At 39.6% G+C, this 14,460-nt stretch overlaps 1 protein-coding gene across 8 annotated transcripts in view; it reads right to left on the bottom strand.

Moving 5' to 3' along the window:
• Positions 1-3,387: 3,387 nt before the first annotated feature.
• Positions 3,388-14,460, bottom strand: part of LOC149256019 (fatty-acid-binding protein 2-like) — a 262,035-nt gene continuing 250,962 nt past the window's right edge. For 6 of the 8 annotated variants that reach the window (XM_089460637.1, XM_089460636.1, XM_089460635.1 and 3 more), the window contains 6 exons: positions 4,824-4,860; positions 4,515-4,589; positions 4,334-4,385; positions 4,191-4,235; positions 3,883-4,049; positions 3,388-3,748 (listed from right to left, as the gene is read on the bottom strand). In XM_089460637.1, coding sequence (XP_089316763.1) covers positions 3,952-4,049; positions 4,191-4,235; positions 4,334-4,385; positions 4,515-4,589; positions 4,824-4,860 — 307 coding nt within the window. In that variant the 3' untranslated portion in view covers positions 3,388-3,748; positions 3,883-3,951. Of the gene's footprint in view, positions 3,749-3,882; positions 4,050-4,190; positions 4,236-4,333; positions 4,386-4,514; positions 4,609-4,823; positions 4,861-14,460 lie in introns of those variants that run through there. The other 2 variants (XM_089460639.1, XM_089460640.1) reach the window with 2 other exon arrangements.

The raw sequence follows: 14,460 nt of genomic DNA on the forward strand, positions 1-14,460 counted from the left end.
CAAGGTTTGCTGAGAAATTGAACCAGTGGTCTAGAGAGCAGTCAAGAGGCAGCAAGTACACAACAGAGAGATGGGAGATCAGCATAGAAGAGGCAGACACAGAACCAGAGGAAGCCACGAAGAGGCAGCAGAGGCTGCGTAGAGCCAAGAGGGCCTACGTCATCCACACAGAGGCTATAGGAGTGACGCAGAAGCCCAGAGAGGTTGCGTAGAGCCTTAGTACGCTGACGCAGAGGGTTTCAGGCTGTAGCAGAGGTCAGTAAGGCCTACGTTGGGTTTAATAAAGCACTGGAAGTTTGTCTATCTGTGGGTAAGCCAGTTTGGCACCCTGTTGTACAAGAAAATTGCTGAATAATAAAATCCTCCCTTGCTGCAATGTTTTTCCCACATTGGGTTTTTCCGAGGACATTAGTCCAAAATAACTGTGTCAATGTGTGCATATTTTTTTTTTCGCATTACGATGTGATATCTGCAGTAGTATTTATTTTAATGTTTGTTGAAGTAATTTCATGAATAACTTATGATGAAATAAGTAGGAAAAGTAATTCAGTTGCTGCAGTGATAAAATTTTCACACCCTAGAGCACCCTCAGATACCAAAAATGTTAAGCTTCTCTTACTTAGCACGGAGGATTATTGATGATGTACCACTAGACCCAACATGCCCCTATGCTAGCCTTGACAGTTGACACTACTTGATGGGCATGCCTTGATCCGAAGCCCAAATGAGGATGGTTGTCCCCTAGGATGATTGAGGACAACTTGTTGCAACTGATGGAGCCCAAACACTAGAGAGAGTACACTATGTTATCTAGTTGACACCCACAGAGATGACGCAGGGCACCCACAGCTGGAATTTGGACACATGGAGATGCTTTGAGGCTTGGTTTGAGGATTGTTCCTCAATTTGAGGTTCATCACGATTCTTGAAGACGCGTTTAGCCTTTCCAATTCACTTTTGGAGCATTTTTGAACCCTAAAAGAGCATGATATCATGCTTTCTAGAGGTTTACAGCCCACATGCGCAAACATTTATTGGCATATTTTATTGTTGAGCTGGTGAGTTGAACTGTAACCTAAATTTACTTTATGTCTAATCAAAATTAAACTTGTTTTAGGGGATTTTAGGGGATTTTAGTGGATTGTTAGAGGTGATAGACCTCATATATAGAGAAAAAGAATCACCTCCTCCCATTTATCATCATAACACTTGTGGATTTTAGCTTCTCTAGAAGAGCTCAACTTAGCCTAGTTATACTTTGTTGCCTGAGGAGATGTTATCTTATGTGGATTTTGGCTATTGGAGACTAGTTTTTTTTTGGTGACATATTTTTGGGACTGAAAGAAGGCATGTTCTAGGATAATTTTTGAGTATTCTATTGCATATCATTTATGGTCAACATGTAATGAAATATTACTAGGATTTCTATTTTTTTCCTTGTCTAAATCAAAAATGTTTATTGGAAATTCGTGTTAATTGTTGCATGTTAAATCTATAATCCTTTTAACCCTCTCGAAAACCTCCTAGTGAACCTTTTTCTAGTTGATTGCTCCCCTCATAAAAAGATAGTGATAGTTAGAAAGTGAAAATTAGGGTTTTCCCCCTTACACTCAAAAGTTTGATATCTCTATGGTTAAAGTTCCTAAGACTCCATCATCCAAGTAGGGAAAAGGAACTAGGATCCCTTTTGATGATCAAAACCTTGAAACTTTATCTTTTTCCTTTCTCTCATCTTTTTTGGCCCTTCAAGGCAAGCCACTATGGCTAAGGCAACGAGTTGAATTCAACTAAGGTTTTTTATTGGTGCAACATTGAACTTAATTTGGCACATTCTCACCTTGTTTGACTTTCCAAACTCAATATCTAGCTTCTTATGTGATGAAAATTGCCTCTTTAGGTCTGACATCATCAACCCTAGGCAATTTAGGGCCTTTCAAATCCTAGGTCAGCAAAAAGGATTCAACTTAAGGCTCGTTGAAGGTTTTCATTTCCATATTGTTGATCATACCCTTAAATAAAACCTCTTCCTTGTGCTTCTATGCCTAGATACGTTGTAAATGAAACTTATCTTGAAACCCTAGGCTTCAAGTGCTCTTCTCTAGGCTTCTTCATTGGTACATTGTGCCTTTACATAAACAATTGTGCCCTAATCCAAGTAGGAAGTACCTTGATCAAGCCTCTCTTACATTACCTTGATCCTATTGACATAGAAAACCTTTAAGTAATTTACTCTGGGAAGCCTCCTCTGTGGTGAAACTCCACTAACGAGTAGGAGGTGGAGTGCTAAGGTGACAGCGGCAGCCACCTCATTGTTGCGTCTTCGTCTAGTTCTTGCCTTGTGCGGCATCTCACAAGGCCTACAAGATTTTGAGGCAACAAACACTTCCGCATTAGCATATTTTGTTATTTATCCATTACAAGAGATGACTTAGGCACTCCCACATTGTCATTATTTTGTTATTTATCAAGGTAATGTAAGAGAGGCTTCTTCATTGGTACATTGTGCCTTCACATAAACAATTGTGCCCTAATCCAAGTAGGAAGTACCTTGATCAAGCCTCTCTTACATTACCTTGATCCCATTGACATAGAAAACTTTAAGTAATTTACTCTGGGAAGCCTCCTCTGTGGTGAAACTCCACTAACGAGTAGGAGGTGGAGTGCTAAGGTGACAGTGGCAGCCACCTCATTGTTGCGTCTTCGTCTAGTTCTTGCCTTGTGCGGCATCTCACAAGGCCTACAAGATTTTGAGGCAACAGGCACTTCCGCATTAGCATATTTTGTTATTTATCCATTACAAGAGATGACTTAGGCACTCCCACATTGACATTATTTTGTTATTTATCCATTACAGGAAATCCGTTACTCCTGCATCAGCATTGTGGCTTGATGTCTTTTAGATTCCCATTCACCTAATTTGGACATTTGTAAACATTGATAATATATTTTTTTTTTTCGAGGTTCAGTTTGGATTTACTATAATTCCAATATCCTCATCCTCAAAGGTATTTAGTAGTTTATGTGAAAAAAAACTTCTCTTTATGTTTTGTTGATCTCAGATATTTCAACTAGCATGATGTTGTTTCCCTGTGTAAATGTCCCTACCTTCGTGGTTCTGAATTGGGATGTTCCCAGAACTGGTTGGATTGTAGAATGATGTGCACGTTGAGGTATGCAAGATGTACCTTACCTTTCAAAAGTTCATTACTCAAACAAGAAATATTCGCTGTGCCAACATGAATACTGAATCAAATCAGACAGATAAGTAGTCCGAACATAACCTCAGTAATTATGCTTTAAGTGCATCATCCCTGCTTTGGAAGCCATCTAACCATATCTCTAGTACAAAAAATGGCGTTTAGTGCTACTCTACGGAAATATCAGACATGAATGCAAACAATAATCACTACAGTATGAAATGTAACATGGATCTGCTGCACTAAATGCAAGCGACATCCACAACATGGAAATAAATGAGATAGCTTATTTAAGTCCTGGCTTCACAAATGAAGATTCCAAATCTCCTAGAAAATATTTTGATTTCTGAAAACAAAATGAAAAAGTAATTTATACGTGTTTTGAACCATATGTTAATGATAAGTTCTGTACTTTGTGTCAACAAATTTTGTCTTCAACAGGAGTGAAGCTGACTTGAATGGTGAATGCATTAATGCCCGATTCAAGCCTCTGCAAGGAATCCACCTCAAAGTTGCTTCCATGTTTCATTCAAAACAGGCAAACCATTTCTCTGTTGATGAAATGAATGCGAAGAAGAATTAAACAGGATTCAAAATACACATATTTTCATTCATTTAAGATTGCAAGGTTGATTAGAACTGATCTTAATTTTGAACTACAGAAGTGAAGATGCAAACCTCTTACCAAAGTTGCACTTCCTGCAATCACTGCTTTCTCTCAAGAATTATTAAAAAAATATTGAATTGAATTTCCTCAACATCTCTGGAGAACACGACCAATATTTTCCCCTATATCCTGTTTTGCTTTCAATGACACAGGCTCTTCTCCAACGTACAAATCAAAAAATGCCCCTGTACCACCATAAAAGGCTTAGTAAAAACTGACATTATTGAATTGTGTGGGCAATTTTGGGAGGGAGACAGCACCATCCTTTATATAATCACCAACATCAATACCAAAGATGTGCAATGTGAAGAGAAGCACCAACTTACTACATAGGTCATGACTATAGATTGTCCCCAGTTCCTCGCCACCAACTGTAAAGTTGCATTTAGTATTGAGCATTGAAGCCTGACAAACAAGTTATGCAGATCAAGGAATGTTTCAAATTGCAAGAGAATAGTAAGCTACTTACCCTCAGTCCGCAATTTCCCTCCTGACAAACGATGAAAATCAATAGTAGTTCCCTGGATATGAACCGAAGCATGTCTTGAGATAAGAAACCGAATAACATAGAACAGCAAAATAAACATTTCCAAAGTAAAGAAAACAATGAACTGGGATTGGGAAAGAGGTTTCGGCTGGAATCACAGTACCGGAGAAAGAGAAATATCTTTTGAAAAGTATGAACAAAATGCAATCATTCCATCGTCATCTGCCACTCCTTTGATCTTGATTGTAACAGACAAACTACAATCAGTTAAATCTCAGTACCAGGGAAAGAGAAATATCCTTCGAAAAGTAGGAACAAAATGCAATCATTCCATCATCATCTGCCTATCCTTTGATCTTGATTGTAACAGACACACTATAATCAGTTAATTTATATCCATACTATAAATATAAGAATCAATCAAATAAACATCACATTAATATCATTCAAGAATCTTCAGAGGAAAAATTACCTTTCTTAAACGTCTTCGCAACGATCCTTCAAAAGCACTGCATTCCACCAAAGATATTTTGGAAGTTATCTGGCATTTATTTATTTCATAATTTATAAAGTTATGGACACTATTTTCTAGAAAGGATAAAGCAGGCTCCACTCATTCACAATTTACAACATTTAAATTTAATTAATATTTATCAATCCGAAATAAATTAAAACACATAATAGGGAAGTTAAACAATATGTACTCAGTTGGTTACTGCAACTGAGAAATGGAACTGCCATTCTTTCTTTTTGATGTGAGAGTTTTGACGATATACACGCATTTAACATTTTTATGTATTCAAAAAAATGAGACAAACTGCAGGAGACAGCTAACGTGATGTTGCATCGCCCATTTGACATCCTTCTCACCGTCAAAATCATTCCTTTGTGGTTATCCTTCCACTTTTCATTGTCATTATCATCATAATTGCTAACGTGATGTTGCATCGCCAATTTGACATCCTTCTCACCGTCAAAATCATTCCTTTGTGGTTATCCTTCCACTTTTCATTGTCATTATCATCATAATTCTTTGTAAATAACACCTGATAAGTTTATAAGCATCGAGTGGTTAATTTTCATACATTTCCTCTGCTTTTAATGAATTAATTAGGATTTTGCTTGGTTTTACTAATGACAGTTTACCGGTTTGAAATTGAAGTTGGTTTCAGTAGCCATCTCCATGATCAAAATATAAGCACAGTTCAAGAAAAAAAGCAAGCACATGGGTTGTTGAATGCTGTTGTCATCGATGTCAATGATTGTTAATGAACGCTCTTCTATTTGCCTAGATTACATAAAGTTGGAAGCTCCATTGAAGGATGGCTGGAAACACTAGCTCCAAGGTTTGAATGTCCTGGACATACCCCGCTCTTATTGGAGGTTTTCAAAGAACCAAATCATTGAATTTTCCCTGGAGATCCTCGTCAATGGATTCCTCTCATCGACCTGATTACAGTGGTATGTGGCACGCCCCAAGAGACCTCCCAATTTGAAAGATATTCGTGTTTAGAGTTGAAGACCCCAGTCAGTGGGTAATACCCCAAGGGGTGGTGACATGGCATCTTATCATTGGTTAGTTTGCTATTAACATCAAGCTTAAGGGGCTTTTTTTATCAATATTTATGGAGCAATCACTTTGTGGAGGGCATCAAAATTGTTTTGTACCTATCCATTCACCAAAAGTCTAGCGGCCTTCTTTGCTTGGGCTATAAGGCAAGTAAAATTCAAAATTTACATTTGAAAATCTTCCTCCAAAGAAGCATTCAGTGGTCTCCTAAAATTTCCCTCTAAAATCTATTTAAAGGGCATTTATCTTACTCTCCAAAGTATGTACTTTAACGAACATCTTTTAAATCAATTGCTCTGAAATTCAACCTCGGCCTGTGGAGAACGCAGTACCAGAAGAGTGGCTTGGAGAGGGTTCGTGACAAGGGTTGTCTTGTTTTTGAATTGGCTTTTGGGGTTTCCTTTGGGAGTTCTTGCAGGCTCAAGTAGCACACCTACTCAGCCCTCTAGGCCATTCATCTCTGAAGTGTCTTATCTCCTTTTTGATGCGGCCTTACAGACCCGCAGTTAGGGTATAAATTTTGTCCAAGACTAGCAAAAGAAGGTTCTTTTCTTTGCGGCCTGTTCAAAATTTCTGTCTGAAATCAATTGCGGCATAGCCTCCGAACATGAGAACTTGACTCCAAAGTGGAAACAACAGTGATGGTTACAAGGCTTGAAGAGTGACAGTAAACACATCATCTTTGATAGTTGAAGGGGTAGTTTCATTCGCTAAATAGTATTTCAGCTTCAGAACAGTGACAGAGATTGCATCCTTGTGTCCTTGACTCTTGTATCTTTGACTCCTTCATAACTATAAAGGAGCTCGGACTATTTGTAGTGACGTGTTGAGGGCTTGATCTAATCTGAAAAGGGTACCAAGCATGTCAAGTTTGAAGAACTCAGTTGTGGAGAAAACTTGAGATAACAAAAATAATACTAAGCACCTTTTCGTTGTTCTGAGCACTTATATCGATTGAAAACACAAACAGAGATTTTGTGACTTTAAGTCCTCAGCCTAGTAATTGGCTTGTATCAAGTTGCATGGTCCAAAATCAAGATATCTGTGTGCAAAAGAAATTGAATCCCTATTTCGTATAATTGCAGTCACCTTGCTGTAGTCCAGTAATATTTGAAGTAGACTTGATAACTGTAATATACCCGGACTGGGAAGCGTTGTGGAGGCACCTTATTCAAATCTGGAAGATATTTAATCTTGGACTGTGGACGGTACACATTCAGACCAGTGACCTATGACCTGTGTGGAAGAGGCAACTCTTAAAAAATTGAAGCATTCAAATCTTAGATTAAATTATGGATACGTCTAGTGGTGATATTCCAATGTTAGCCCTGTGGCAGGTTTCGTGCCTGTTACCCACCATTTGGCGAGTGATATCCCTAGGAGAAAAAATTTCTCCGGGACGGTCCTCAGCCAGCAGCCAGCAGCCACCAACTAGCTCGTTGTGCCATTTCTCCGCCACCTGAGCCAGCCATGTGGCCCCTCACCCGTCTGTCGAGATCGTATGTTTGAAGGTGGGCCTCTCGAACCTAAAGGTATGCCTTGTCATTTGATAATTGAGTATTGTAGTTTGCTTATCATGGATACGTCTGGGCAAGGATTAATGTGGGATTCAGCGGAAAGAGTGGGATAGGTCTATGCTCTTGTCCCCTAGACCTTTTTTGGATGTTAACCTTGGGCCCTAGTCACATGGGATCTCTTTTACTCACCTTTGGGCTTTAGGGATAGTACTACATGGAAAACCATGATTTTGGTTGCGTGGTCCCACTCCCTCATCCATATACATCACTCCCCTTCTACTCATTATAACCCCATTCATCATTTCTCCCACCTGGGTCCACATAGGGTTAGCCTTCCCCCTCCCCTTGCCCACACCTTGGGTCGGGCCTAGAATGATGCCCCGGAGGTTGATGCAGCTGAAAAGAAAAGTAAAAGCATAATTGGCCACATTCAACAAGAAAATGTACCACAAAAAAAAAAAGACAGTCGAGACAAACACATTTAGCATGTGGGCAAAAGCCAATACTTGGGCTCTACCCCATCATCATGGCCATTACCCTGGTTCCTATAGGCCCTAGATGAGCCTCCTTTATCATTCAGGAAGCCATGATTGTCCCAACCTCTAGTAGGCAATGAACCACCCTACCTTAAAGGGGGTATCCACTGCTATACCTTCCACACCATGCTCTTATCCCTTGAGTCTCGAGCAGTTAATTAAAGAAAAATCATAAAAGGCAAAAAGCATATAAAGGGTGGAAAAATCAAGGTCGAGGCATGTGAAAATTCGCTGCAATAACTAATTTGTTTCTCCTACTTATTTATGATAATTTATTTACCAATACTTCAGCGAATACCAAAATAAATTCAGTTGCAAACTTTACAAACTAGAACTGAAAACTAAACGGCAAGAGAAACATCAACATATGAGCAATCACATTGACACAATTGTTTTTGGAGAATCGTCCTCGGAAAAACACAATGTAGGAAAACTGGCGTAGCAAATATGAGGATTCTTATTATTGGCAGTAAATATCTGAATACAATCTAGATTGCTCATTTAGCAATCCTTTACAGAGAAAATACTGGCAAAAAATCTGAGTGAGTTTTACCTTACTTCACCTAGCAGAATTCTGGTTGATCCGGCACAAAACTGGCTAACCCCGTCTATTTCTGCATTGGTTCTACGTCAACCCTATATCACCTTCTCTGCCCTCTGTGTTAGCTCTCCTGGTAGTTCCGACAGTTCCGGTTGTTCCGACGGTTCTGGATTCTGCATGACAAGCAGCTTTCTGGTTTGCGTTGGCCCTTCTGGCTCTGCGTCAGGACTGCGTGGGCCCAGACTGGCCTAGCGTCAACTCTCCTGGATACTGCGTTGCTTCTTTGCAAGCTTTCTCCGCCTCTCTGTTATGTATTTTCCGGAAAGTCCTTCTCTCGGATTCTCTCTACCCCTCAACTGCAAGATCTCCCCAATCGATTTTCCTCCTGAAAACTTATCACCTCAAAAAATTGATTTCCTCAATCTTTGTGTGTGTTTCCAAATGAACCCCAAGCCTCCATTTTATACTTTTCCTGTTGAGTCTTCGATGGCCAAGATTAAGTCTCTAATCAACAGCTAAGATTAAAACATGACTTGATCCGCCTTCTAGATCATTTTCACCCATATTTTGATTAGTACCCATTAATATTTTAATTTCCCTAAGTTTAGACTTAGGAACTCCATTAAAAATATTAATTATTTTAACAAAATACAATCGGGGTGGAATTTCACCAAACGGTTTCTGGGTTCTTTAGAACTCATGTGCCTTAGCCTCTCCACCAATTTTCAAGGCTATAGCACTTATGATGCTACCAAAAACTACCACTCCCTCTTTGCGAGGAAAGTGCTCTAGCAACATTGTCCACCTTCATGCTGCTTTGCTTCTGAGCATCTCCTTTCTACACTACTGTTGCCACCAACATTGTGCTACTGCTGCTACTGTACTGCTGCCCATGACACTACCACTGCCACTGCTACATTTGTACTACGGCTCCCTCTCAAACGCTGCATCATTCTATTGCAAGGGATTTTCCAACATACCCATCTGTTCCCGAAATTGAACAAACTTGGCTCTTCCTAGAGCCTTGGTGAGTATGTCTGCCCCCTGATTTCCTGTGGGAGTGTACTCCAACTGTACCACTCCACGTTGAACACAATCTCTGATAAAGTGACACCGAATATCGATGTGTTTGGAGCGATCATGAAATATTGGATTTTCAGAGAGCTTGATACAACTCTGATTATCACAGAAGATCCTTGTCGCTTCCATCCTTATCTTGAATAGATTTACAAGCAGTTTCCTGAGCCATATAGCTTCACATTTTGCTTCGCTAGCTGCCATATACTCAGCTTTAGCAGAGATCAAAGCTACAGACTTCTGCTTCTTACTGCACCAGGAGGTCATCCCAGATCCAATACCGAAGCAATACCCAGTGGTACTTTTCCTATCTACTGCCAATCTGCATCAGTGAATCCACTCAATTCGATATCATTGCCCTTGGTGTACCTTAATCCAAAATTTATTGTTCCACGCACATACTTGAGAATGTACTTTGTTAAAGCCAAGTGCGCCCTTTTCGGTTCCACCATGAACTGACTAAGGGTGTTAACAGCATAACACAAGTCTAGACCGGTGTTGACCAGATACATAAGTGACCCAATGAGTTGTCTGTATAAGGTGGGGTCCACATCCTTGTCTCCCGAAGCATCTATTTTCTTCCAATTGGTAATCATAGGTGTAGCCATAGGTCGACAATCCTGCATTCTGAATCTTTTCATAATTTCTTATGCATATCTTCCTTGGCCAAGGAAGATCTCACCATCCTGCTGCCAAACTTCCAATCCCATAAAATAGTGCATTAGCCCCAAATCCTTCATATCAAACTCAATTTCCAGGTTCTTCTTACAATCCTCTATGAGTCTGGATGATCCTATCAAAAATAGATCATCCACATACAATACCAGAATCAACGTCTCACCTTCTACCAGCACATAAAAAAAGATTGTGATTGGCATCGCTCTTGATGAATCCCAACTGTTGTAAGTAGCTATCAATTCGACCATACCAAGCTCTAGGTGCTTGTTTTAGCCCGTACAAGGCTTTCTTCAACCTGCACACATGAGTTCTCTTTTCATTTGTTTTGAAACCTTCTAGTTGTTTGATATATACCTCTTCTTCTATCACCCCACTCAAGAACAATGCCTTGACATCCATTTAGTGAATCTCCCATCCCATCTGTGCTGCAAGGGATATAATGGATCTGATAGAGGTATATCGAGCTACTAGGGCAAAGGTTTCCTCATAGTCTATTCCTTCCTTTTGCGCATATCCTTTTTGCAACAAACCTAGCCTTGTACTTATCTACGCTGCCATCTGCAACATACTTAATCTTGTAGATCCATCTTGAACCTACAACTAATCTGTTCTCTTGTCTTGGTACAATTTCCCAAACATCATTTGTCATGATAGAACTGTACTCTTCTACCATGGCATCCACCCATACTTGGTGTTGTACGGCTTCTTGAAAACTAGAGGGTTCTTCGACCTGAGCTACCAATGCTTGGTACCTATCAAGTTGTCTATGCTGCATTTTCTTGGCGCTAGGAGCTCCAAAGAATTCCTCTGCATCCCTCAGAGTCTATCGCACTTCTGGGCTAGTTCTTCCACTGGTGGTGGGAGGTTCCATCTGTTCCTCTTCTTCTCTTGAGGAGATGCTAGTACTAGTTACCGTGATTGAACCAGATGCTTGTCCTCCTACCAGATCTTATCCCTGTTGTTGGACTAGAGGAGCATCCTCATCCTGTTCTTCAAATGGCATCTCACGAGATTTCCTAAAGGCTCTATCTTCCATGAACTTTGCATCCCGCCTTACTACGATCTTTCTATTGCTCGAAATGTAGATCCAATACGCCTTTGAAGTCTCGTTGTAACCTACTAGATACCCAAATTCGGCAGTCTGCTCTAACTTACTTGCTCCGCTTGTCTTCTGGAATATGGCAATAAGCTACACTTCTTAATATCCTGAGGTGACTTACTTCTGGCTTCTTTCCCATGAAAAATCCCTCTAGTGTCTTCTTTCCTAAAGCCCTATGACGAGTCTTGTTCTGAATGTGTACAGTCGTGCTACATGCTTTTGCCCATAAAAACTCGAGTAGATTCTAATCATATAACATCGCCTTTGCTACTCCAACAATAGTTATGTTCTTCCTTTCTGTGACTCCATTCTGTTCTGGATTATAGGGTGTTGCCCATTCTCTTCAGATCCCTTCTCTTGCACAGAAATCAGTGAAGTTCTTATCCATGTATTCTCCGCCATTGTCTAAGCGCAATATCTTGATCTTCCTTCTTATCAGGTTTTCCACTAGAGCCTTAAACTCTTTAAACCGATCAAAGACCTCATCCTTGGTTCTCAAAAAATAGATCCAAGTTTTCCTTAAATGGTCATCTATGAAGGTAACAAAATACTCAGTGCCACTGATGGCCCTTGTAGACATCGGATCGCAAATGTCCGAGAGTATTAACCCCAATACACTCTTAGCGCTATTGTTGCTTTTGGAATATGTTGCTTTGGCGTACTTACCTAGCACGCAGCCTCTGCATGTATCATCATGCTTGGTACTAAGCACTAGAACCCCCGTAATAGTTTCCTTGAGCATCAATAACGCCCCATGATGTAAGTGTCCCATCCTCCTATGCCACAACTCATTTAATTATTTTTCTCCGTCGACATTACTGCTAATTAGTGCCATAGGGGACTCGAGTTACAATTTGTATAATATGTTGCTTCAAGTTCCAATCTAGGCCCTCTTTTTCCACCTTGGATGCTTGACATATACTCTATTACCAATGAAGTATACATCATATCCCTTATCTTGTAATTGAGAGACAGAAATCAAATTCATTCCCATACCTGGCACATGCAGTACATTCGTGGGTCGAAGACTATCTCCTGCTGCTGTCTGGAATATAACGGTTCATTTTCCTACTGGGGTGCACTTCATCCTATTGCCCATTGTGATTTGAAAGTTCATTTATTCCTCCTGATAGCTCGAAAAATATTATCGTTCTCTAGTCATATGAGTTGAAGCCTCGTTATCAATGTACAAGTCCTCGGCTGATGCATAACTTGATAGGCATGCAAACTCCTCTTCTAGCTTGGAAGCAAATTTGGAAATATTCTGATCCCCACTATTCTCCATGCCCTTTTTCTTTGCTTCCATATTGCCTGAACCTTCCTCTGTTACCATGTGAAAATTTGTTGCAATAATTGATTTATTTCTCCTACTTATCTATGATAAGTTATTTACCAATACTTCAATAAATACCAAAATAAATTTAGTTGCAGACTTCAAAAACTAGAACTGAAAATTAAACAGCAAGAGAAACATCAGCGTTTGAACAATCACATTGACACACTTGTTTTTGGACAATCATCCCCAGAAAAACCCAATGTGGGAAAACCGGTGGAGCAGATTTGACGATTCTTATTATTGGCAGTAAATATCTGAATATAATCTAGGATGTTCATCTAGCAATCCTTTACAGAGAAAATACTGGCAGAAAATCTGAGTGAGTTTTACCTCACTTCACCTGGCAAAATTTCGGCTGATCCAACACAAGACTGGCTAAGCCCGGCTATTTTTGCGTTGGCTCTGTGTCAACCCTGCATCACCTTCTCTGCCCTTTGCGTCAGCTCTCCCGGCTATTCCGTGTTAGGTCCCTATACTACTAGTGTAACCCTTATTGTTATTAGTGCAACCCCCTTATTATATTATTGTGCCCATATAGTCCCTAGGTTGTTATTATTATGCCCCATAGAAGCCCACTATTGTTATTGTTGTGCCCCTACAATATTATAGTTATGTAGCCTCTAATTGTATTGGGACCCCTTAGACTCCTATATATAGAAAGGAGGTCTTATCATTTATATCATCCAAGAATTGTTCATTTGTGTAATGTAAAGGAGGTTGCCCCTCTCAGAGGCTGATTTTTAAGTCGTTGATCTATCTTTTCTATCTTTTTGCGAGTTGGTTTCATAACTTTTGGTATCAGAGCTTTGGATTTTAGGATTTCGCTACTCCAAATAGGTCGTCATGGAATTTTCGCTATAACTTTTTCTCTACGAAGTTTCAGAAGCTAAAAAAACCCATTTGAGTCGAAATCGTTCTAAACCTTGAGTCCGAATTTCAGATCTTGTCTCGCCATATTTTCAGATATATAATCTGAGGAAGGTAGGGTTTTGGGAACCTCCAGAATTTCATCGTGGCATTTTCGCTATAATTTTTTTCTACGAAGGTTCAAACTCTGAAATTAAAACTCATTTGAGCCGAAATCTTAATAAAGCTCGGGCCCGAAATTCAAATCTTGTTTTGCTATATTTTGGGAGATATGGTCTAAGACATTTAGGATTTTGCAAGCTCCCGAATTACATCCCAAATAGGTGACCTGGGGAAAATCGTAATAACTTTTTCTCTAAGCATAAAATTGAAATTTCATTAAATGTTACAGAAGCAGAACGGCCTGTAGCTTTCTGTGTATTAATTTCAGGTCCTAAAGTTGAAACAATGACACATGGCACTTCGCACAAGTTTGATCTACTGAACCAATCTATAATCAGGTCATCGTGGGAGATTTGGTATAACTCTTCCTTGGAGAATCCAATCTTGATCAGACTTGCGAGGTTGAAAAGAGGACTCAGAAGGCTACTGAAGACGCAATTTCAAACCTTGGAGATCTGAAATTACAGAGATACAACAAATTCAATATTGAGCTCCTACAAAGTGAAAAAAGGTGTAGTTTTTTTTTAGATTTTGCATAAGTTTGGTTGAAAAATTAGTTTGAAGGAATTAAAAGGGCATAGTGATGCATTATTATCATTAACGGATGCCCCAAAGAAAGAAAACGAAAACACCTAGTAAGCAACCTGAAAGCTCTAGCATGACTCATAAAGAAAAGAAATAAATGCAACATGATATATCAAAATTACGAGACCAAGTGAAACAAAA

This window comes from Pinus tabuliformis, chromosome 7, assembly GCF_031772625.1.
Source record: "Pinus tabuliformis cultivar Carrire ecotype Pingquan chromosome 7, CPIR1, whole genome shotgun sequence".
NCBI lineage: Eukaryota > Viridiplantae > Streptophyta > Pinopsida > Pinales > Pinaceae > Pinus > Pinus tabuliformis.